This window comes from Diplotaxodon limnothrissa, linkage group LG15, assembly GCF_057381915.1.
Source record: "Diplotaxodon limnothrissa isolate DT_005_m linkage group LG15, D_limnothrissa_male_GT1.1, whole genome shotgun sequence".
In the NCBI taxonomy this organism is placed as follows: Eukaryota; Metazoa; Chordata; class Actinopteri; order Cichliformes; family Cichlidae; genus Diplotaxodon; species Diplotaxodon limnothrissa.
Window position 1 is genome coordinate 41,976,302 of NC_140610.1, and position 26,861 is coordinate 42,003,162.

The following is a 26,861-nucleotide window of genomic DNA, read 5'->3' on the forward strand; positions in this document are numbered from 1 at the left end:
TAAATATGTACACTTGGGTTTTAAGGGGTATTTATTATTTTCTTCTTTTTTTTGGGTTGTATGGAAGCCCCAAACGCAATTTCATTGTTCTTGACAATGACAATAAATAAATAAATAAATACTAAATACTAAATTAACGGTGTTCGATGGTGTTAGTGACGGAGCAGCGATCGAAGTCCTGCACATCGCCACATGCTCGGCCACATTTCACATGACAAACAATCATTTGAAAGGAAGATGACAGTTGTGATGAAAGCTGTCTCTGCAAATGTCTGTTTGTGTTTGCTTGGCCTTACATCATAATGTGCTGCATGTATCGACTCAGTGACTTATTGGACTATTTGTCAAAATGTGCAACGCCCGCTGATTGTTACGCTGCAGAAAGCAGAATGTACATCTATAAATACCAAGCACGCCCCTACGAACGATGTCGTGTGTGGATTGTGTCACAAAGAGGCGACATTTTCTTTGGTTGTTGCCTTTGAATTTTATAATTGAGTTGAAGCGTGACTGGCAGGTGGAAAAATTCAACATATAATTAATGCTACAGCTTTGATTACATTTTGCCAGCTTGAAAAATGACATTTGCAATTACACAGTTCTGTGAGCTACGCTGCCGTCTGCTGCTGGTCCTATTGTGTTTGAATAGTTCAGCGGTGGCTTCAGAACAGGAGGTTCTGCTCCCCGACTCAGGTGGGAACCATCGGCATGGAGATCTGGGTAAAAGCTGATCTCTTTAGAGAACAATAACACCAGACGGCACTAAAACGCCAGCTTCTCATATAAATGAGTATTTATCATTTTTATGCTGTAAATGCATAGTTGAGCAAAAAACAGTCTTAATGTTTTAAATCACAGAAACACAACGAATAAATCGCGTATGTGAAGCAAAGTTAAGCTCCAACATTTTACATGCTGTGGGAATAAAAAGCAACTTTTCAATCTTTCTTTCTAAAAACAGTAAGTGTGACAGAGACGGTTTCCTGCTGACAGAGGCCTGAATGAAACACACCGTGGGGCTTTCACACGTTGAGTAGGAGGATTGCTCTAAACTGACACACGGTTATTCATTGTTTATGCAGTTGGTTTAGCTCAGGTATATTACAGGTGTTCAAATCAGACACAGACACACTCAGTAAACAGAATAAGAGAAAGAAGAAAGCCGGCCGGGCTCCCAGGGAGCTGGATCTCTTAGTTGGACTGCACTGAATTAAGCTCCACTTACCTCCACATGTTTTTGGTGTATTTAGTCAGTTTTAAGTCACAGATGACTCATTTAGTCATTCTCACCTGGACTACATAACTGGAGCCACACCTGTGAACGTGACTGAGTGCTGTTATACTTACTGGACTGAGCTGTCCTGCATTCAATAGGCTGAGTGAAGACGCCTAAGCCCATCTCAGATCGGGCTGCCAGGGAGAAGACGTACAGCGTGTCTGGCTTCAGACCATCGACTGCATAGGAGCCTGCTGCATCGAAAGTGACGCGGTGCTGTGAAGAGACGAAAGAGCACCAGGTCACGAGGGCAAAAATGAAGCCAGGGCCTGATTGGTCTCAACATAATGGAGTCAGCAGACAAAGCCTGGAGCTTCTCGAGGAGGCCGAGCAGCCTACCTGCCAAGCTCCTTGTAACATTGACGAGCCGGTGCAGTAAAGAGAAGTGGAGCTCTTTTCAGCATGCTTGCCTTGTACAGTGGCCAAGCAAAGCTGTCACCTCTCCACCCACAGCTCTGCTCTCACTGTTTCAGCCCTGAATACGCTGCAGTTTGTCTCAGCTTCTCTCTCTTCACACGTACACTTTAGAAAAACAATATTGCACGAACAATAAGGTTTATGATTCGATGCAATATGTGACCAAATGATTGTAACTTTTTATTACTGCCATGACTGTTTCTCGTGTGCCTTAAATCTTTCTCAGTTACTTAATGCAGAGATTTTGGGCAACAGGCAGCTGTTCTTGGAGTTTGGTGGTTGGCATATTTTTCTTCCTGAGATAAACGCTGGTGTTGTTCAGGGCTCGTAATATGAACCTGTGTGTTTTAAGCCTGTGTCTGTGGGAAACACCCACAACTACTGAAAAACCTGTCAATGACATCATATTAGGGGAATCATAGGAGGGACTTTTTTCTTGTTTTTGTAGTGAAGGAGGTGCATCACACCACAGACAGTGTAGTTCTTGATGCACAACAGCCATCAGCTCATCCAAGCTGTGTTTTTGTAATACATCCAAATTACAGCAAAACCCCTCCAACTCCAGTAGCTTCAAAAATATGGAGACTAGGGCTGGGTTTTGATTATCGATTTATCGATTAAAATCGATTCTGGCTTGGATAACGTGATATCGATTCATTGAAATCCTGAATCGATTTTTTTATATAAATTTATTTTGGCCTAAACGTCAGAATCTCAGGTTAAACCTCACAAAATTTCAACAACCACCAAACAGCTAAAAAAGAGAGCAGGAACACGGAGTCTGCACAGAGACGTAAACACAAAGCTCGGACCCGCCGACGGATCAGGATCAGTGAGATGTGACTTTCTCACCGACGGCACGGACACGGTCGGGGCTGAAAGCCGACGGCTCGCTGATTCTGATGTTTCGGCGGCGCTTTGTGTTCACGCCCTTTTTGCGCTGATTCTGAAGCTGGAGGTTTTATCTCTCTCCAAACAATATTGACCGAACCAGCAGCCAAAGAAGATCCAAACTACGCTTCACATAAACATCGTCATGGATTCACTCTTTGATGTTTTGCTTCCACCAGGATAAAATCTCACTTCATGCACAGCTCTCTCTCTCTCTCTCTCTCTCGGTACTGAACAGTTTCTTAAAAGTTTGTTTTCTTCATTATTCGCTTGCTTGTTACGCACAAGTCTACCGTTCTTACAGCCTGTCGGCCGCTGTTTTTTCCTTTTACTTACTTCTGAAAACAAAGCCTCATTTCTGCCGTTCAACACTGAACAAATTTAAACTTTTTAAAATTATGCAAAATTGCAAAACGCTGTGTCTGTAATCAAACCTCTGTAACTTTGCTCTGCTTCACTTCAGCAGCATCAGGTAATGTTCATGTGTTGATGGTTTTTTTCTGTTTTTGATCTGCTGCAGAATATTTTTATAAATCCCAGACCAGGAAAATCACTTTCATGTTTTATCCTCAGTTACTTTGACACAGAGGCGTCGGCTGTGACGCTCACAGCTTTGATAAAGTCTCACAAGTGTCAGATTTCCTTTTATAGATATAAAAATATGGAAATGTACTGATGCATGATCTGAATTATAATAATTCTGACTGTCTGATGCAAAATTTCCCAGATTCAAATCAAATCGAATCGAATTGGGGATCAAATCGATTCGGGACCTTGTGAATCACGCAGCTCTAATGGAGACTGTGGCATAAAATCACCCAGATCTCCTCGTGGATAAATCACAGCAAGAAGTGTTCGTGATGTGATGACATTTATCAAACCTGAATAAAGTGCAGACACTTTGAACTTACTAAAAAGACATTAATGCAAATACACAGCCTGAAGCACAGCATAGCTCCTAGCCAATAAAGATTTTACAAGCAACATCTCAGTGGAAAGAAAAGATTTCTAAGGGGGTATTTACCTTGTCTGTGGGATTGTTGGCTTCCCAGTACACCAGTTCAAAGCTAATGATGGGTTCCTGGACAGGCCAAAGCCATGACAGCATGATGCGTGAGTCTAGCTCAGCCTCACCGTCAAAGTCAGACGGCTGAGCTGGAACTGCAGGAGGAAACAAAGAGATGTGTTAAGATGGAAACACAAAGTGTAAGAGAGGAGTAAAGCAAAGCTGGGCGAGGACCTGCCCCTGCCAGGAAAATCCACATTTGTTGTTTCGAACAGGCAGGTAGGTAAAATCCTGTTGGCACATCTATTCACATCATGAATAGATGTGCCAACAACTCAGGCTCTTCCTGCACTGCTTTCATACATGTACAAAGAGTCATCGCTACATTTCCGGGTGAAATTATGCCAACAAAGTACAGAAAACCAACACCTGCCATGAACCAGTAAATTCTTGGAAGCAAGAGCTATATGTATGCAAAGAGGTTTAATATGTTCCAAGCCCTGTAACAGTAGAGTTCAACTCAAAGAAGTTAAAATTCTAGACAATGAAAAAAGTATTTAAGTTGAAATATCTTGTGTCAGCCTGTGAGAGTCCTGAACTCATTTCATTTGCAGCCCGGGTATGGCGCCATGTTTCGTCCTGTCAGGCGTAGCTCACTGTAAAAGATGCTGTCTGTGACTAAAGCACCAGCCTGTCCTTGAACATAAGGCAGGTGTAGCCTTAGCAAAGAAAATGATGCGAGCCAGAAATGAATTCTGCGCAGTTGTGCTGGTAACAGTGAGGTTTATGCCCACATTTACCACAAGCTCAGGCTGGCTTTACCCTGCTCTTAGTGCGGGCTTGTACAAACGTCTGGGCTGCCTGACAGCAACCTGACGCTGACATCTCTTCTTATCAAAATAAATATAATGCAAATGTGATTTCGTTATTTTTTTAATCCTAAAAATCACAAGAGATTTTTCAATAGAACCAAGATTACCTCAATAACAAAACCTTTAAAAAAAAAAGAGTGCACTACTGTATCTTTCATTCATTCATAACTAGTATCACCCTGTGATGCTGGAGTCCAAAGTGACAGCAGCGTTTCAGTCCAACTGTTTTCAGAACAAAACTTTGCCTCACACCAAACATTAAAAACTGACAGTTAGCAATATAAAGCACGAGTCTCTGCACAGACACGTGCAGCCTAACTCAGCTGGTCTTTAATCTTCTAGCTCTCTACTACAACGTCACTGAGATGCCGGACTGTGCCGACGTGGGAGCGGCGCAGCCAATACGGTAGCTCAGTCCATTCACTGCTAATGAGCGAGTGGGTGGCGAGTGCACTGCCTCTGGCTCCCTCTGTCCAGGGTGAAATATTCCAAGCACCACCAATGGAGCTGAAGCGGAGCATTTCCTGCTGTGTGCTACATGTGAGGAAGGAGAACTTTGGAGAATATCCCAACCTGATTTTCAAAATAAAAAAAGCCTGATGAGTGAAAATGGGTGTGATTCTTTTTTCTATATGCATCTCAATCACGAGATGCTTCATGAACTGGCACAGCCATCAAAACTGTAACGAGACCTGAAATAGAATTTTACCAAACAGCACATTATGGAACACAAATGTTGTTTAAGACAAGAGCTGAATATTAATGTGAAGAAGTGTTTAAGAGGACGTAAATGCTCGAGTTGTAACTTGCTTATGCAACAGCAGGCAGCGTTTGCTAACACGTGCACACAGTAAATGATCTGAATAACTTTCACCTCACCAATAATCTGAGCCAGGCGCACGCTGCTTATGATACATTGCTCTGCAGTGATGTAGTGAGCATGTTCTCACCTCCCTGCCTGGTTTTGATCTGTAGAGTGTCAGACGGAGGCCCATCTCCCACTGAGGTGAAGCCCAGCACCCTCAGGCTGTAGGTGATATCTGTTGCCAGGCCTGAGATGGTGGTGAAATGGCTGTCATCTGTGTTGTGCTTCTGCCAGGCGCTGAGCGGGGCATCGTGATCTGAGCTGTAGTAGACCCGATAGCCCCGGATTTGGCCATTGGGCTCTTCGGGAGGCTCCCACTGGACCAGCATGGTGCTGGAGCTCAGCATGCGTGCCTGGACATGAAGAGGTGGTGATGAGGGTGCTTGCTCACTTGTACGGGTGTCCACGATGCTGCTGGGAGGACCCCGGCCAACGTTGTTCACAGCCATGACACGAAACTCGTATTCAGAGACGGGGCTGAGGCCACCAATGCTGTAGCGGGTTGTGGCGACACCATCTACTTCCTGGAAACCGTTCTCAGACAATTTGGCACGATACTGAATAACATAGTAGGACACAGGTTCTGGGTTGCCGGAGTCCCAAGTCAGGGTGACGCTGGTAGCCGTGGTTTCTGTCACAGTGAGGGAAGTGGGCATCTTGGGAAGAGCTGTCAGAAAGCAGAGACAGACCGAGTCAGAAAAACACGTTTCTCTACTTTCTCCATCTACATTATTCTTCCTCTCCGTCAGGAAAGTCACCCGCTGATGCCGGGTACACAGAGCTGTTCAACATTGCCAATCTAACACTTCATTATTATTCAGCTTGCTTCTGTCCTTTCCTGATCTGCACCGGGCCAGTATTATGTTGCCAAGCAGATGGGTGCATGTCCTCCTATGTAAATCCATCTATAGTCATCCAGACCTGAGCTGCAGATCATCAGAAGTGCATCTACTTAATGCAGCCACACAGCAGAGCCTGGATTTTAACAGGATATAAGATAAGTTGCATTTTCTCATAGAAGGGAGGAAAGAAATCCCATCACTGCTTTGTAGATTAAACTTATATGTGTGCGTAAAACCATAATGACTGTTACAACATGTGGACGGGCATGTTTATTAGCTGCATTCATACATAGCGCTTGTGTCAGGTGAGATGTGCCGACTGCAGTGGGTCTGCTGATTGCAGAGTTCAGCTGTCTGTGGAGATCGTAACAGCAAAATGCAGGCAGGCGGTTCATCCACAGACACAGTAAATTGTATTTGGCCTGAAACTTTAGCTGCTCCTCAGTTCTGCTTCTTCTCCTGCGGCTTTTTTTTGTTTTAATCACCTCCCTGCAGAGGAGTCAATGCTAAAGTGTGGCTTCACTCAGGATTTGAACCTTGTGGTAATCTTGCTCTTTTCCTAAAACATTGTACTTTCCACACTTTATAAAATATACTATATGACTGACATGACCTGCAGACACAGGCCAGAGTTTGTGCTTCTAAGACCACTTGAATTACAATATTTTCTAGTCCTAAAATACTTCTTAAGTTATTATCTTCATTTTGTTACAGATTTGCACGAAACAAAGCATCTTCCAAAGTAGTGACGGCCAACTCAATTCAATAAATCTACTCAACCATCTAACAAATAGAAAATGGTAAAAGATCAGAGGCAAGAAATAATGAAGCTATCGTATCAAAGACTTTATTAACTATAATTATTCTCTTGCTTTGTTGTTGTCACTCAGTCAGCTCATTCTGTATCAAATGAAGTGTTATACTGAATATGAAGTTTGACAAAGAGAAATAAAAACAGCCTGGATTAGAAACACATGGTGGCAGTTGGGACTTTGAGCTCAACCCTGTGAATCTGTGAGCTGGTCCAAAGCAGAGCAGCGGGGTGCAGAAAAGCTCACGGGTTGCCTTTTGGGATGAAACCAGTGCAACCACAGGCTTTTAGCTCTGCTGCTCCAGTCCTGACATCTGCCTCATTTTCATGCAATGCAGCCAAGCTCTTCTTCTTCTTTACAAGCGCATGAACCCCAGCAGGCTGGGACAGGATGAAGCCGTTGCTCCTCATGCAGTTCCCATCATCTGTTGCCACAATATCTGATACAGTTTCCTCTGAAAAACAAGCTCTAAGAGCTTCAGTTTATGAAAAGCAAATAAAAGTAAAAGCACAGCTTTTTAAAAATGAGATCTGCTGATGAGATCTGTCTGTCACCTCGAGTGCTTGAAAATGATTTCTGACTGCTATCTGGAGACATTTTCCTAACGTCTGTTTCTACTGTATGGCTTCAGTGTGTCATGTGGGGCTGCTGCTCTCATTTTTTCTTTTTAAAACAAATATTGTTTTAATGCAGAAAGTAGTTTCTACTGTGATGTGTACAACAATCCCTCCTGTGCACTTTTCTCATGCTACTGTTTGTATATTTTCACCAACACTGCAAATTCACAGCTTTCACCTGGTTTCAACAGGAAAACCAGACTAGGAGAGCCTTGAGGCCCCTGGAGCCACTGTTACAGGAACACAGCTACGGAGGAAGTGGCAAATTTTACTGACACAAGTGATCCAAACAAAAGCCAATTTATTATTTTTAAAGAAAAGTCCTATCAGAGCAGCAGAGGTACGAGTGTGACCATTTATGTAAAGACAGATTCACGGCACAGTACCTACACTGGACTTTCAGCCAGGGCACTGGGGTTTATATAAGATGTGGAAACATTGGCTTAATATTTTTTTCTGTTTATTAGTTTCTATTTGGCTAGAAGTGGAAAGAAAACCCATTTTTAAAAAGGCAGGATTAGGAAAGAATAATGATTTAGTTTAAATGCTAAAATCATTATTATCTAACTGTTGCGCATATTAAAGAGCTCTTTGGCACATAGCCTGAAATCCAACTTCTCCCACACACAACCAGCTGCTGCTTCATATTTTTGTTCATCAAACTGTATATAAAATAGGACCGGGATCTGAAAAGTGCAGCTAATGCAGCAGGGACTGAAACCTGTTTGATCTTATTAGCAGGGTGCATCTCCTCTGCCAAAACAAGCCAAACTGTACGTGTCTATCAGAAAATGATCCCATTGTTCACCTCATTTATAATCTCAGCAAACACTGCAGATGAGTTTATGTCCCAGCTGTTAGTCCAGACCTTCCCAAAGTGTGGGGCCCCATTGCAGGGGGGGGCTTATGAAAAGGGGGGGGGGGGGGGGGGGGAACAAACAAAACGCTTGGACACTGCTAGCACGGGGCGCCCACACAAACGCAGAGCAGGAGATGAAGCTGAATATGTTTCCAAACCAACTTCATTCTGAGCCAAAGACTAGAAAATATGGTGAAGCAAATCTGCCCTTTGGCTTCACCTGCACAAGTGCCGAGGTAGGTCTCCCTGCAGGATTGGTTTCCCCTGCGTCGGGAGCAGCGCTGGGCTGTTTAGATCACGGACAAACAGGATCCCACATTCGTGATTTTTTGCGAACATTTTTCTTGTAAAACGAAGGGGGCCCAGCAAAAAAAGTTTGGGAACCACTGTGTTAGTCTAAGATATCACTGAATACTTTTATAGAAAAAGTGTGTGTGTGTGTGTGTGTGTGTGTGTGTGTGTGTGTGCGTGCGTGCGTGCGTGCGTGCGTGCGTGCATGCGTGCGTGCGTGCGTGCGTGTGTGTGTGTGTGTGTTTACCAGTTATATCTGAAATGGCCAAAATGCTCAACCAGAAGCTTCCAAATACATTTAGAGCTGATTCAGGCGTGTACACGTGGTAAAGCTGACTGACTAAAGTTCAAACAGAGCATCAGGAAGGGGGAGAAAAGTGATTTAAATGACTTGCTTGTGTCAGATGGGCTGGTTTGCATTTTTCAGAAATTGCTGCTCTTCAAGGATTTTCCACAAACACCTCGAGACCAAGAGGTGGTGGAAGGTATCCAGTGAGCAGCAGTCCTCTGGGCAAGAATGCTTTGCTGATGCCAGAGATCAGAGGAGAGTGGACAGACTGCTTCAAGCTGACAGAAGGACAGCAGCAACTCAAATAACCACTTGTATGCAAAACACAGACCTTGAATCAGATACAGCAGCAGAGAACTGCACTGCGTGCCCAACACAGTACTTTCATTTAGCCTAAAAGTAGCCAAAATGAAAGTAAAGAAATACTGATGGACACAAACCCCTCAGCCTCCTCGTAGATACACCTCCCCTCAGCCTCCTCTGGTATTACTGTATTATTGCTGCTTCGTTCTTGAGTGATCGCATTCAGATGATTTTTAAGAAGAAAGAAAGTGTACTTTATTGGTCCCCGTGGGGAAAATCGCTCTCTGCATTTAACCCATTCACTCAGTGAAGCAGTGGGCAGCCATTGGGCGCCCGGGGAGCAGTGTGTAGGGACGGTACCTTGCTCAGGGGTACCTCAGGGTAGCTGTTCAGGGGAATCGAACCCCCGACCTTCCGATCATGGGGCCACCACTCTACCTACTGAGCTATCCCTGCCCCTTAGAAAAGCCAAGTTCTGACCTTGAGGTTGAAGTCACCAAGATTCAAAGATTCATCAGAGGTTTTAGTTCTTGCATTAACTAGATTTTCAGAAAAGTTGACCTCCGACTTCTGACCTTGAGATCAAGGTTACAGGAATTTGAACTCACCTGAGATTTTTAGTAGATGCACCTATCATATCAGTTTCACCCAGGTGACTTCACAAGATTTTCATAAAACTTGAAGTCAACATCAAGGTCACAGATTCAAACTCGTCCAATATTTCACACCTATAGTATGAAGTTGAAAGTTCACACACTTGGGTGTCCACACTGCCTGCTCCCAGCTGCCCACCCGGGTGGTGACGATAAAAACAGTGTTTTACTGCTGAGGGATAAAGACCCACAATGAATCAGTTAGTGGAAGAAAAGGAAAAGCAAATACAAAACACAAAGGTCCAAAAGCAAACCACATGATAAAGCAGTGACTTTCATACTAACATAGACATATCTAAGTGTCCCTTCTGATTGGATTACAAGATTTGCAAGACATTTAATGTGAGATTCCTACTTGAGCAGTGTAGAAAACAATGAGCCTGCTGTAACAAAATATGTCAACATCTACTATCATAAAGTTTATTATAAACTGTAGAAAATGTCCTATATCTAAACTAAAACTGGTTCTACCAAAAACTAAAATGACCTGATTTGACCTGCGATAACTAAAGATTACAGCTGCAGAGCTACGAGCTCCTGTTTTCTCAATATAACAAAGATACTAGGAGCACATTTCTGCTGCTGTTGCTTTTTCTTCAGCTGATCGTCCTGTATGAAAGCTTTCTATGTGTTAGTCCACTCACACCGCTGCTCCTGTCAGTCAGACATCATCAATAACACAATACATCCAGAATCTAAAGCAACACAAATCCTGACGTAAGAAGGATTTTGTTGCTCGAACAAGAATAAATGTATCTTCATTTTTTATTAGAGTACCACCTCGACTATATGGACACTGTAAATGAAAAATGGCACTTGACTTTATGTTATGTTAATATATTCTGCTTTTTGCTGAGGCTATTACACACAGGATTGGGGATTTGCTTTGTTAATGAACACTAAATGACATGCAGGTTTTGCACTGCAGCGTCTTTCCAAGCTGTCCAAACATGTTCAAATATTGATATTATTTGTTGTGTCAGAGAGTGCATGTAAGGAGCTTTATGCATACTTTATTTGACCCCACTGCTGCTGCCTCAGTGGGGCTGGGCAAAGCCATCCTTATCAAAGGCTCAGTATTGTCCAAAGCCAAATTCATTGATCTGCATTTGCATTACCAAGGCACAGCGATGTGCTACGAAGACAACAATTCTCTCTTAAATAGTGACAGCGTCTACATTTGGAGTTGGTTGTTAGCCAGGTGAACATGCATCGTATTTTCTTCTCCCCTATTTCTCCTTTATCTTGCTGGTTAGGTTTAGGAAGGTAAACTTTGTTATACTAAGAAAAAGGTCAGTGTTTGGTTTAAAACATGCTCCACTCCAGCCCTGCAGCAGAAAAACTGACTTTTTTGGTCCTTTAAAGGCACCATATGCGACAAGATCTGAAATCTGGTGCACGTATTCCAGGTTTAATGATGACTGATGACATTTGCGCACCTCCTTCACGTGTGATCACATCAGCAAGTTAAATAGGGCCTAAAGTATGCGCTGCAAAAACATCTAAGAGGCTGTTGGATGATGACCAGGAGCTTCATGAAGCCAGCGCAAATTACGCCAGGCAGAACTGCACAATCGGACCAATTAATTTTTCTCCACTGTTCACCGGGATCATATCACACGCCATCCCACCCCCACAAAGGTGAGTGTTTCTTACCCTTGACTGTGATCTGAGCTGTAGTCTCGATCATGCCCAGGGAGGATATGGCCACACAGGTGTAATTGGCAGATTGGCGGATGTTGGTGAGCTCCAGAACATTGCGGCCAATGGGCATCTCATCCTCCCGGGTCAGCTCCACTTCACCACTTATCCACTTGACGTAAGGCATGGGAGCGCCGACTGCGACGCAGGTCAGGTTGACGCTGCCTCCGGGCATCACCTCATGATTGGTGGGGGGGATGGAGAAACGGGGCGGCACACGGCGAACTGTGGGAGTACAGAGGAGCAGAGTGAGAGGGGACAAAGGAGAGGGGTGGGGTGTAGGGACCACTGGACTGATTCAGTGTTTGACTGGGTTGGCTTTTACTGTGCACCGTAGACCAGTGTGAACTGGTCAATGAGCCTGGTGGAGTTTTACAGTTTGTGTCTGTTTTATGCTTTTAAAATGTTGAGTCATCTTAAAGCCAATTTCTGGTCAGGAATTTCCCTCCAACCAGCTTCGCATGAGATGATCAACATGTTGTATTAAAATAATTAATACATTATTAAAATTACTGAATAAAAAACTGGAAATTATGAAAACTATGGCTGAGATTAAATTATTAAATTAATAAATTGCTGAACATAATGGGCACATAAATGAAATAGCTAGCTAACGTTTTAAATAAAACAATGTAAATCATCAATTAATGTATATTGTAAGGTCTTGTTGCCATGGTTACTAATATGTCACATGTTAAATGAATTATTTTGGCAAAACTTTTTTTATTTAACCTTCTGTGCCAATGAAGAGCATTTCATTTAAACACCAGCGATTAGCAGTGAGCCATCCATGGTAAATACCAATGATCGATGTTAAAATATCGATTCAGTCTTTTATGTTCTAGAATTGATTCTCACATTAAAATATCGATATTTTAGTCATTTGGGGTAAATCTGTAGTTTATCATTAACAGGAACACAGTGGAAAGAAACTATCATTGGGAGGAGGAGGAGAAGGACGGGTGGTGCTAGGGCGAGACAGACGTCTCAGGGAGTCCTTTAGTGCTGCAGGCAGGGTGTTCAAATAGCACAACTTCAGGTTTTTTATTTCTATATGATAATTCTGCGTTATTAAGTGATAAGAACAAGTAATCTGATGTCCTGTAATCATTATGATGCTATAATTTCAAATACAATAAAACATTAAGGTTTTGTACCAGTATCAGATCAGTATCATCGATACCAACACTAACGCCACACTGATGGAGGTCTGTGGACTGTGAACCTAAAACTGGGACTGCGTGTGATAGCTCACACTTGGAGAGGTTTTCATTTGCCAGAAATATCTGACTGAATCATTACACTGCTGTGTCATGTGCAGAAATGTGTGCTTTGGAGAGCCATCTATTGATTATACTGAGTAGCAGGTTCTGCATAATCTCAAGCAGTGGAAGTTGCAAACACAGCTTTAAGTGGGCTTTAAGAAATTCAGTTTCCTTTATTTGCTGTGTGAGTGGGAGAAGGAAGGTTAACACAGGGCTGACGTGTCAGACATGAGAGAGTTTCAACCCTGCTAACAGTAACCACATTTCTCCAAAATATAATGGTTGTGACTGTGACTGTGGTTAAGTGGTGCAGTTGCTAAAACCAGTAGACGAACTGGTTTAATACATACGCTAATAGTTTTGGATGGTTGATCCAGTTTAAAACAAATATACACATTTAAACTGAGAGGTGTTGTTAAAGAAAGGACGTCCTTGTATCCAGTGTGCTACGGGCCAGATGAAGAAATATTGGGAATCACCGCCGTAGGGCGCCACGTTCACCGAGAAACTGGGTAAAATGAGAAGCTGTGTCTAAAGCATGTAACTGGATTTCTCTGGAAAATCTGGGGTTTCCTGCTGGGCTGCAGGGATTAAATTGCACCTGGAGTCTAATGCGCGGCAAGGCGGTAGAGTTTCCATCGTGTCGTGATGCTAAGGCACAAAGTGTGCTGGAGCGAACGTGGGATAAAGATTCTCCTCCAATGTTAGCTCTCATCCCTGGAAATCTCCCCAAAGTGTTTGGATCTACTTCCTCATTACACAATGTCTGAATTAGTGCAACAGTCCTGTGTGCACATCAAGTCAAATGCAAACAGCTCTGTTGCATAAATGAAGTCCTTGCTCTTGACTTAGGCGAGTACACAGTCACGAAAATCTGACTCACAAAGTGTAATTTAAGCCCTGAGCCAGCGTGTTGGTGTGAGAAGCTTACAGCGTGGATCAGAGGCTTTTCTGGGGTTTCATTGTGGTTTAACTAAAGAAGAGGAAGCGCAGGGTTACACATTCTAGCCCTCACTGTAAAAAAATCTGATGTAACAGGAGAAGCGGTGAAGTTAGAAACTCGGAGTTTTCTTCGTTTGCACATAGTGTTGCTGATCAATGACTGACAGCATCCAGAGTGCTGGAGAGCATGCGTGGGCTAAATGTTACTGTGGTGCAAGAGATAATGCAGCATTCTGGGTGCTGCTCATACAAGAACAGCATTGTTTGCTGACATGGTAAGCTGCAGGCTCAGAAATGCAGATGGCTGGCATTAAGAAAGATTCCCAAGGAGAAAACTAATGTGGAGGAGGAAGAAGAGAGGAGACAGGGCAAGCAAAAGGAGGAGGAAGAGTAGGCGGAGGATTCAGGGGCTGCGAGCTCAGTTAGGTCAATTCTCTTACTGCTGCTAATCACGTATTTTATTTTGGAGGATTTGATTAAAGGTACAAAAAGGTCAAATGAGAGTAAAAATACTTTTAGGGCTGGAACCGCTATTCATCACTGACAATAACTCAAAGTTACTTCAGACCAGTGATTCTAGCTTTACAAAGATCAACAACATGCTGAGCTGACGTTTTAATGTCAATGTTGTGACGTATTTTTTGCACTTGTGTTTAATCTGCAGGAACGGACTTTTCAGAGCGAATTTACCCTAAAATATTGAAGGAAGCTGCATCTCTCCCGCCAGGCTTTTACAGCATATGTGACAGTCTTGTAATGGAGGTAGTAAATTTTCAATAAGTGCACAGGAAAAGTCAGGCCTTGATTTCCCAACTGACCTTCCAACACACACACACACACACACACACACACACACACACACTTCACACAGGTGGCGCTTCCTGCTAATGTGGGAAGTGTTTCCTGCCAACTTTGTTTATCACGCTAAACGATTTAAAATCCAGACTGACTGAGATAACATCAGATAAACTTTTAATTTTACTCACAGCTGAGTGACAGAAATACGAGGCCGAAACCTGTAAAATTTGATTGCCAACTGTGATCTGTGTGTGTGCATGTGTGTGGCAGTAAAATCAAAACACTACAGCCAGCAGCACATCAGCGATCACAGTGACAGACACCATATCACTGTCATCATTACCTGATTCAACTCTTACCAAGACAGAGGGGGGGTAGGCAGAGCTCTACAACAGGGCATGTTAGCTTCAGCTGGCCAGCATTCACCAGCACTGAACTGTTGTTATTGTGTACACAGGGTGTTTGACCCTACAGACCGCTGCAAACATTTCAGTTTTACATGACATGAATGTGGTGTACAAAGTTAGAAAATGTAAGAACACAGCAGGAGTCGTAGGAGGTTATTATATTTGTTCTTTTTATCCGTTCACAGGTGTTCAGAAGTTTGCAGGAGCTGCATTACATACGATTAAGTCCATATTACTTCAGTGAACCCACCCAATGCTTAATATCAACACGGTGCTAAGATTAACTCACTCGTGCAATTTGTGAGTAAAGTTCTGATCGAAATACTGCAGTTATTTTATATTTTGACATATATACCTGCAGCTGACATGACATGAAGTTTTTTATTTCTTAGTTTAGTTTCTTGGTTTTGTAAAGTCCTACACAAGTCATCAAGTCAACCGATGCATTATTATTTTTGGTTATATTACCAGTTTCACAGGAAACAAACAAACAAACAACTAGCATGCTCCTGTCATCTGTCCAATAATGGGATACAGAGAAACTCACTGTCGAATATTGCATTTAATCTCCTGCCATGTTTATGACATATGAGTTACACTTGATTTATGGCAGATTTGGGAAATTCTTTAGAGTAACGAGCCAGAAATGTTTATGTAAATCTTTTAGCATAGCAGCCCGATAGCAGCTTTTGGGAATCAGTCCATAAATATTCAAAAGCCTTACCTGATTTAACTCGATCGTGGTTATGTTTTGAACACTTCCAGATGGTTTGCAGGGTGGCTGCTATTTTTAGATCCCTGGAAGTCTGTTTCTTACCACCTGCACTTTCCGATTTTATCATCTCAAACTTGTTGAAATCACACATTAACTTCTGCCTCAAACTAACTCGCAGCTTTTGTGAAGAGGTGGTTAGCTCACTGGTTGAGCCTCACGGCTGAAATTCAGCGACCGGGCGTGAGTCCGAGCTGTGGCTCTCTCCCCCTCTTTCCTGTTTCCCACGGCTGAACCGTGAAATAAAAGCAAAACGTCCAAAAAACTTCAAAAAAACAAAACAAAAACACTTCATGTGAAGGATCTTTGTTGGTAATAAAGAAGAACAAAAAACAGACATGAAAAGTTTGGGGAACACAATTCACACGTCTACTCACTAGATTTGTAAACTTTGTAAGAGGAAGAGTCACCAGCGTGGAGAGACATACAAACAGAGGCTGCACTGGATGCTTATGTATGTCAGATTATTTTGAGCAGAGACAAATTTATATTTTTAATTTTGTTTTGTTCGAGCCAATTCCCAGAACTTTTTGCTGCAGTTTGTGTTTTTCCTTCGTGTTCTTTAGCTCCTGCTGTGGTGTTCCTCAGGCACATCCAGCCCAGGCAGGATGTATGATTCCTCCCGGCTTTCTTCTAGCTGTACGTGCCGGGAATAACTCGATAGTGAGGAGTCTAGCAGGTAATCAGATACACCTGACCCACGTGATCTGACCTGCCAGTGTGGAGGAGCAGCACTTCTAAGATCAGCTTCTTCAATAATTCTGAGCTCCACAAGCCAAGAGTGAACCGAAAACTCATTTCCAAGACTCGTATCCAGAATCTCATTTTTTTGCTTATGATCAGAAGTCAAGGCTAAAACAAGCTGGACTATGTGCTTGAAGAGTTATTCAGCTTGTTTTTCATGCAACATCCACAAAACTGTTACTGTGAATGCAGGTTTTTATGTTTTGTTTAGTTTTTGTTCGTCATCTCCGTCTTAAATAATGGTCAGGTATAAAAATAATCCCCAACACTCACATTAAAATCGATGTTTCCTATCTAGTCGACTTTGTTGGGGCTTCTAAAAGCATCGTCCTGCAGCACAACGTGGAGGATTTATATTTGTGCTAATCAGAGCTTTTTCATATGTGAATGTCTGACATGTGATGTGACATCAGTGCCGTCCGACTGGTCTCAGCTCAGAAATACTGCAGTGAGCTGGTGTCTGAAACACACACGTAGAAAACAGGTGTGGAAAACATCCTGAGCTGATTCTCCCAGAACGGCCTTCAGTCCTGTCAGCGAGGCAGAATTGGCTGTAACAAGTAAATGCTAGTGTTTTAGAGTACTCAGATTACTTTATTTTAATAGGGTAACATAATAACTTATCAGTTACCAATTACAACGTCATGGTTTTAGGGACCCGTTTGTTTGATTTTTTACTAGATTATTATTGTTAATATTATTAATGGTAGTATCAGTATCGATTCTTAATTTATTATTATTATATTATATATTATTATATATATTTAGTGTCTATCAGTTGCCATAAACCATGTTACAGCCAATCAGGACAGTGTTAAAGTGAGTGACTGAGCAGGTCGACCTACAGGGCTGAGGGAGAGCGGGCTGTACTGCCATGATTTTAGGCCTTTCTAAATCAAAGTTTGATGCTTCCCAGTACTGCAGGGTAACAGGTTCATTATTAATAGCCATAGTTTTCAAGGTTCAAGGTTCAAGGTTCTTTATTTGTCACATGCATAGTTATACAAGTATAACACACAGTGAAATTTTGTAATGTTTTGTTTGTTTTGTAATGCAACGCGTTACTTCTATCATATTAGTGGGGGTCATACCATGTTCTCCTGCACTGCTTGTTACTCATATCACTGAGGATCGTTTGTCAGGCCTCCTTGATGGGACCGGGTGACGGATAACAGAAATCTAACCATACAGTGCATTTTACGCCTGCATGGTACTTCATCAAACTAATTCGTTTGCACTTGTCATATGAATGTTTGATTCAAGACATTTAAAACTGACGTGTTTGCGTTCAATACTTAGCAAAACTGTGAGACGGGTGCATGCTGGCCAGAACTGTGAAAATCATCATATTCTTATGTTAGTCAATTAAAAAGTCACCCATGGACATGGAGGATGGTCACACTACGATGACAGTTATCAACTCTGCAGTTAAACATGATGGTGTTACTGCAACATTTAATCTGGATGATGGCCTGATGGTGGATGTAAGTACTGAGTGAAACTGAAATCAAACTTAGTAGCCAAGATAACTTTGAATAGTAAGAGATACATGTTAAGACCAACAAGAGTTAAAATGCAGACAGACTCGTTTTTTTACTGGCATGCCAGAGAAAAGAGACGAGAGAAAGAAGGGAAAGGGAAGGAGAAGGGAGGAGGGATAATTGAGGCAAACTTCTGAAGCCAAGCCCGAATAAAGAAAAAGCTACAGTTGTAGAAGAAGCTAAGATGGAGAAGCTGCGATGAATGGGGAAGCGAACATCTGTGTGCACGGTGAGGGTGTGCATGCAGCAGCACAGGTGTAGAGGCAGCAGCAGCATGCTTGCTCGTGAAGAAATGAATGGGAGAAAGGACTTTTATACTAACTGGCATCTCTTTTCCCTTTAACTGGACCAACAGGAGCTCAGCTTTAAGTTTAATGTTCACTGTATCATTTTTTCCTTAATTTTACATTAATAAGCCAAACTTTCCTTCAAGTGAACTGCAGGTTATAACACAGTATGCTGCCATTTGTTTAGAGATTCTGGCTGTTTTTCAGTTTTGTGTAAAATATTAAACTTTGTAGAAGTGACTTTGCAGCCCAAAATCTGTTACGGGGTGTTTGCTTTATCAGCTCACTAGAAAATAAAGATGCTGGTACAATTATGTACTGCAACAGTTCGAATTTTTAAAAATATTTTTAAAAAATCAATAGGACATGATAACTATAATAATATGTTGCTGTAATCCCTGTAATCTACTAACTGATGTCACTTCTGACAAAATGAGAAAACAACAAACACCGTTAGTGTGAGAGAGGGTCCATGTTTGGGTTTCACATATTTGGATTCATAGAAATCAAGAAATGTTTGAAACATAACAGCAGTGCAGCTGAAAACACAAATGAAGCTACACAGATTTCTGTGAGGCCTTTTAATCTGCATGGTTTGTGATCAAAGTAAAGAAAGACTTTGATTACTGCACAATGTTCGTGTTGGCTGACCGGTGCAGCTGATCAGTGTCTGCTGGGGCTCACCTCCTCCTTATAGTGTTTGCAGTATTAGTGAAATATTTATTTTTTGTTAAGGACATTAGATGACAAATTATCTGGTTTGCTGTGTAGCGCAAATTTTCCACGACTTTGCTTCTATTTTGGTGAGTAAAGTTCAAATATTTTATTAGTCTGTTACTTAACACTAATTAGCAGCTCTGTGTAGGTGTGTTGTCCATATACAGCCTATGAAAGTTGCGAGCGCTAGCTCATAGCTTAGCACTCCAGTCTCATTTATGATAACCTCTGGCTCCAAAAACCCAACACTGGTCATGGGTACACTGCTAAGGCCTCAATATGTTGGTGACCGTCTGCAAACAGAAAATTGCAATGGAAAAATGTGTTAGATAAGATAAGATAAGATAGAACTTTATTAATCCCTCGGGTGGGTTCCTCTGGGAAATTCGACATTCGATTGTTGTTGTTGTTGTTGTTGTTGTTGTTGTTGTTGTTGTTGTGGCACTTGCTTGTGTGAAACTAGTCACAGGTGGTCTATGGTACCAAAAACCTCCTTCTGGTTGTTCTGGTCGCTAGTAGGAAGCCGTACTTGGCGTTAGCTTCCATGAAAAATACTTGTCTGCCAAGTAACACTGAAACTGCGAAAACTGCAGCTCAAACTGGAAACAGAGAAGCTTTTTCAGACTTCCACTGCGGGGCACCCTGCTAGCAACCAAAACAATCAAAGAGCTTTTTGGTGCAGCCCTCTCGCTGCAGCTGATTTCAGCCAGCTGTCCAAAAACCATTTCCCCTGCGACCAGATGTTGCTGATGTATCCAAAGGATTTCATGGACTTGTTGCATCACGACACATTTACTGTTGTTGTTCTTGCACAGTTTGCTTTTTTTTATAGGACTCACATTTAATACATTTTGATGATAACCGGGTGTGACTGGATTGCATTTCTCTTTTTAAATGAGAACTCACTGCAAAAAAGCTTTTTCAGAATCATATAAACACTATTAATTGTTCCAGTCTTCTCATCTATTTACTTTTATTGCTTCTTTAATTTTAAATGTGTCACTTCACCTTGGAAAGTAATCTGTCAGGATTAAATTTAACTTCCCCTTTTTGAACAATCAAGAATAACACAGTTGGTCAAATTAGCTAAATAATGTTATGGAGATTTAAAACTAAGTGCAGCATCGATCGGCACCATTCACTGACCTCAGATATAAAGACAAGGGAAACAAGCGGCACTACAAGGCTGTAAATTCACATATCAGACACAAACACTGGGGCTAGAGCTGCAATTCTCTCCTCTAGTAGTTCACTTCCACTTCTGAGCTCCTCCACATTCTGCTATTAATGATCCAGCAGTAAGAGTCTTGGAAAAAGCTGTAAACATGTCTGAGGCTATCTTTTCTTTCTTTCTTGCAGAGTGTAGTTCTGTAGCAGACGAGAGGAGAGAATGGTGAAAGCAGTGTGAGCTCAGAGCCTGCCGCTCAGCCTAATGATGGTCAGGCAGCAGATGAGAGCTGGGATGAGCCATGCCTTTGAATTAGCCACGACAACAAAAACATGATCAGCATGCTGGAGAGGACCTCATGAGACTGATGCAACATTTTGTGAAGTGAGCACAAACTCTGAAACCAGAGATGTTATGCAAACACTCTGCTCCATTTTAACCAGGAAAGTTGTGAGGCGTGTGAGACTGGCACTACATGTGTCATCATCGTGTCACTGCCCTGAAAAACAGCTTTATAAGAAGGGCAAAAATCTTGCACGACAGTTAGGCTGTTAAGAAGGTTTGTCAAAGAGTAACCAGGCTAACAACTGATTTGCTGACAGATGTTCTAAGCTATGATATCCATGAGCCTGATTTAAGGTAGACTGTTGGGTTACTCAGAAAAGATCAGCTTCATTTTCCAAAGTTTTTGGTCGTAGAAAATCATTTGCAACTGTGGAGCTGGTCTGTTTAAATGTAAATATTCATGATCCCGTCGAGCTTCTTGTCCACAGTCGAAAATCTAACATTAATAATAATAATAATAATAATAATAATAATAATGTGTTTTGGACCTGTGTATGGAAACACATTACACTTACAGGAGCTGTTGGGCTATGAAGCCCACTGCCTGGATGACTTTTACACACAATGTGGATTCAGTGACCCCACTTTACGTGTCCTGCCACTGCATGGCTGATTTGCTTTGGTTCCTAAACACTTCCTCTTTGGCATATCTAAAGGGAAGAAACTTCACAAACTGATTTGCTGGATTGATGGCTTCCTTTACAGTAACATGCTCAAGTTCAGCGAGCTCTTTAGAACAGCCCATTCTTCTACAGCGTTTCTACACGCAGACGGCGCAGATAAGTGCTTCTTGTTTTAAACACATGCTGTTGTTCTAATCAGGCATTAGATCATAATTATCTTCCCTTTCCTGCAAGTTCACCAGGACAAATTTGAAATCTTTATTCCCAATTTGCTGTGGTGTACAGGTTTGTTGCCTTTGTAGAAAATACAGCAGCTCCCTAGACGCCTTACAACACCAACTCAGTGCCACGTCCTCAGTTTGATCCTTTCCTGGTGGGAAATTCACTTTTTAATAATGTGCATTTATGACATTTAAAGTAAGACATGCTCATTTCACATTTTTTAATGAAGCAGGGTGCATAGAGCAGGATGTGATGCGGCTCATATATTAAAGCAGGGTGGGGTGGGTTGAACATCAGTGGAGGTGAGGGGCAGGGTGGTTGCACTGTAGGGTTGGGGTCCTGAGAGAGGCCGGGACGGGCCTGAGGCGCCAAGCGAGATGCAGGCGCGGCACGGCTCCAGTCTGCCAGGCCTTGGCTTTAAGAGGGTAAAGAGTGAAAGAACCAACCTTCCCGTTGATCTGAGTGGTGAGATTTGGATTGGTTTTTTTGGATGGCGGGGTGCAATGGCGATGGAGGGATTTAAGATAAAGTGAGAAAGAAAAAAAAGAAACAACGAGAGGGGCAAAATAAGGAGTGGGAGGAAGAAGACAAGGAGAAACAGAGAGAGTAAAACAGGCAAATATCTGCTTATCCGTTAATGAGTGAAAAACAGCCTGTACACATCAGTGGCACACACACACACACACACACACACGCACACACACACACACACGCACACGCACACGCGCACACACACACACACACACGCGCACACACACACACGCACACACACACACACGGCATGTAACAACCCAACGCAAACCCACCATGCACACAATGAAAGATACACTCTAACGTAACAAGAATAAGGCACACAGGGAGATCTCACAGTAAGGACCCCCCCGACCCCCCAGTCACACACACACTTTCCCTTCCCTGTCTTTAACACTGCTGCAGCAGCTGAGCCCTCCACAGCCTGTGAATTAAGACAGCATTAAGGAGGTGGAGGCTTGCTGACAACCAGACTTCATTAGGCACACAAAGCAGACGTTGTGTTACCGCTCACATTTATTCTGCTCATTGACTGTGGGGGGAGCTCAGCCACACAGCACCCTGAAATCAATGAGCACATAAACATGCTGCCCTAACAGGATTAATCCAACACTCACCTTGGAAATTATTCTACCATGAACCCAGTCCGTACTTAGAGCAGATTCATTTGTATGGAGGCGCTTCGGATTAGCTAACACCGAATTCAAAGGACACTTTTTACCCACTGGCTGATGAAAAGATAAACATTGATTAAAAAACTGTAGTAACAGAGTTGTAAATCTGCTAAACCCTCTGAACCTGTGAATGTTACTCTCACCCACAGACAGAGCAGATACCGGGAGCACTGAGAATAGAATAGAATAGAATAGCCCTTTATTGTCAGTGTACGTGGGAAAAAACTTTGAATTTTACCCAGTTGGGTGGATCCATATTTGGACATTGACACAATCATTGATATTTTTACAGTTATATAGTAAATATGAGCCTAAAGTGCAAACTCTCAGCTTTGATTTGAGGGTATTCATCTTCACATTGATTTACCGCGGGCTGCCAGGATGAAGTAAGTAGAGATGCTCAAACCTCCCTCCCCCTAGGCACCGCCTTAAGCTTTTCTGGGGGGAATTGCACTGTGTCTGCCCCAGGTGTGTCAGAAACCCCTCATCTAGGAGGTGCTGGTCATATGTCTGAAAGCAGTGCCTTTACTGCGGCCTCTCCTGAAAGGTCCATGGAGTAAACTAAGAGAATGTCTGGAGGAAGCTCATTTCTACTGCAAGGATCGGCAGTCCAATTCTTTTGGTCACTATCCACAGTTCCACAGTAGGCAGTAAGGGTTAGGGTTAGTAGATCAACCAGTAAATCAATGGCTCTCCCTTTATCACGAGGGACCAGTCTGTCTGTTATCATCATGCTCGACTCCTCCTCCATGCTACAGTATCAGTATTTCCTTCATCTGTTCAACAGGTGCAAAGTTTGGAAATAATTTCAACTCAACCGTTCTGAGTGATCACAGGATCCTTGTGATGGTAGAGAAACACTATCAGGAGGTAGGAACAGCATTATCCACAAGTTCACCACGCTGTGAAAATTTCAGATCAGTCTGTAACAAAATTCCAAGAGAGAAACTTATAGACTCATGATCACTGACTAAAAACATGCTGAAGACAGTACGAAGTCAGGGCATGTTTGACTTTCAGTGGCACTGAGTCACTGCTGTTTACTGATGATGTGACATATGACAGAAGTGTGAATTCTGAATTGGGCGACACGCCTTCTGCTCAGAATCAGCATATTTCTGCAGGATTGACAAGACGGAGCAGATGGGAACGTACGTAATGACCCAAAACATGCTTGAAAAACAAACCCAGAAGTTTTTAGAGGTAAAGTGGCTGACTGTCAGTCGAAGGCTGCCGAAGAAAAGAGCTGCAGAAAAGTCTGGAATCAAAGAGTCATAAAGAGAGCTGTGGTTTCAGGGAGGCGCTTCCTGCAAAAGATTCTGGACAAACTATTAAACAGAAACATTTTATTCCTCATTATGTGAATTTGCACAATGACCAGTTGTTTGGTGGTTCATTGGTTTCAACCCCTTGAAATAAAGCTGAGAGTCTGCACTTGCAGCATGATAGTTTCATTTGAACTTTACTTGTGTCACTGTCTTAAGAACCAACTGTATTTTCTGTATATTTTATAAGCTTTACATAAGCTGCATTGACTTACACATTTTTAGGCAACTTAATAACGAGGCTTTTCCAGTAAGTTAATGAATTTAGAGGTTTTGAGATGCTGCTGATGTAAGACTTGCCATCCATTAGTGCCACAGCTTACTGGAAAGAAAATATTGTAAAAACAAAAACAAAAAAACCTCAACTGTCAGTCTATAACCCACAAATGACAGGATCACACGTCTGTGGAACTGCAAACTTAATACTAAATGAAGGCTTTTAATTTCTTCCCTATTTTTACAGCTTTGAAAGCTCAACAAAAGTTAGTGAACCTTCAGTAAATATGAATTACTCTTTGCATTTTTATCCAATTTTCTCTATATAGGCACTAAAATATTATTAGACCCCATCAATCGTATGGTTATGTTAAAGTGCATCTTTAGGACACTAAAGCCAGTTGATCTGCAATGTTTAAGTTAAAGAAATATTTAAAAGCTAAATGGACCAAAGAACTTCCTGTGCTTTCCAAGTAATGTCTTAAAACGTGGACTAAATAGTGACACACATTCACTCCCAAAATAGTCTCTCACGTCCATCAGAAGAAGAAGTGAAAACAAAGCATGTTAAACAATAAAATGCAGCTGTCTTCATGTGCAGATAGGAGGATAAGCATTGAGACATGAGAAGTAACATATACGGTCAAAGTATATGACTGACACCTGAGTGGAAACGAGACCAGAGCGACAAATATAGAGAAAGAAACTAAAAAGAGATGAAGACAGACACTGGTGGGGAAGGAAGACAGACACACTGGCAACATATCTGTGACATATGTTGCAGTGATTGCTCAGAAGCCACAGTGTGAGATGAAAATGGAAACGCAAATACTGGCACACCTAGAGAGGTTACAGGTTAAATCAACACAGGCAGGAACCTTGAAAAGAGAAGCAGAAACAGAACAAGTCACATGCTTTATGTTCTCACTTTGTTGGCTGCGGTTCCTGTTGGTGGCTCAGTGGAGGATGCGTCTTGTAAAATGACATCAAATATGTACATTTATGTGGAAACAAACAAAGTGTCCTCAAAACTATGCCTGAACTTTCTTCACGACCGAGATGGTTAACTGACAGTTCTCTTTAGTTCCCAAAGGCAAGTTTTTTATGTTATTCTGAGTGCTGTGCTACGATCTGTTATTTGGAAAATGATGCACATGCCATGTTAAGTAGATAAAAAATGTACATCTGTTCACACATATGTACTTTCAAGAAAGGCACACACACACACACACACACACACACACACACACACACACACACACACACACACACACACACACACACACACACACACACACACACACACACAATGGGGCAAATTTGGCTATAAGTTCAAGTGTATTTCAAAATGAATGAATGTGCTTTTAAACTTACAGTCACATGCTCTATCACGTCTTTTGCCCATTTTTGCGTTGCTTTGTTTTCCCGTGTTAGTATTGTTTCTGTACCATTTTCATTAACGCTGCATCAGGATCGTCACTCCTGCTGTTTTCGCTCTGCAGTTTCATTGAAGAATACTGGAAAAGCACCACATACTTAACCTAAACCTCACAATACATTTTAAAAAAGGTTTTCCCTCGAAACGTTTCCTGCCAAAGAAAGTGAAACTGCAGAAGATGACACCAGGTGCAACTCCTGTCAGGAAGCCTGCAGGACTCAGCCTCACCAGACTGAACAACAGAGGCTGGAAGTGTTGCTGATCTGATGAGCCTCGGTTTCTGTTGGACTTCAGATACAGTCAGAATCGGCTATGATCAACACAGAAGAAAGGATCCGTCCTGGCTCGCGGGATATTTCCTTGGTAAACTTTTGTATCAAAGTAGAAATGTTTACATGCATAAATCCCACGAAAACCAGCTGCTACTGATTTTGATTGAACACAGGACACAACTTTACAACTTGAATTCATCCATTAAATGACCAGAGTCTGCTCTATTAGTATATCCACATAGTAAAAATAACATTTTGGCAGGGAGTTGATTTCCATCTTTTTCTGCAACATCTGCACCCTTATTGTTTTCCTGTTGGACTATGACCTTCAGCATCCTACACCTGCTATGATGTGTTCACTTTATAATATCCAAGCAAGCTCAGTGTGGTGTATACAGGAGTTATCTTAACATGAAAGGGCAGAAAATCTGTTTTTTTTTCTCTTAAATGTCAATACTTTGTCACTAATTACTCAACAAGCTTGACTACTGCAAAACCTTTCTATCTAGTTTACCTGAAATTGTTATAAATCATCTCCAACTAATCCAGAATCCTACAGCCGAGTGCCTACGAGGGCCAGAAGGAGAGAAAACATATTACAGCAGCTCTGAAGTCCCTGCAGTGGCCTTCTGTCAGTGACCTTATTGACTGCATTTCTTTTACTTGTTTTTAAAGCACTTCATTGTCTTGCTCCACTATATATGTCTGACATGCTGACAGTGTATGAACTAGCAAAGACCCTCAGGTCCTCCAGCACAAATCTGCTAGTTTTTCCAAAGTAAAGGACACATGGGGAGGCAGCTTTTAGCTTTTATGCCCCGAGCTGCTGGAGCAGTCGGAGTGGAGGAACTGAGAACAGCCGGAAATGTTGAGAACTTGA

General features: G+C 42.2%; 1 protein-coding gene across 1 annotated transcript in view; it reads right to left on the reverse strand.

Moving 5' to 3' along the window:
* The window catches only part of ptprfa (protein tyrosine phosphatase receptor type Fa), a 270,063-nt gene that overhangs the window by 111,357 nt on the left and 131,845 nt on the right, over positions 1–26,861 (reverse strand). The window contains exons 7-10 of the mRNA XM_085373280.1: positions 11,650–11,919; positions 5,413–5,994; positions 3,609–3,745; positions 1,348–1,492 (exon numbers count right to left, since the gene is read on the reverse strand). Coding sequence (XP_085229406.1) covers positions 1,348–1,492; positions 3,609–3,745; positions 5,413–5,994; positions 11,650–11,919 — 1,134 coding nt within the window. The remainder of the gene's footprint in view (positions 1–1,347; positions 1,493–3,608; positions 3,746–5,412; positions 5,995–11,649; positions 11,920–26,861) is intronic.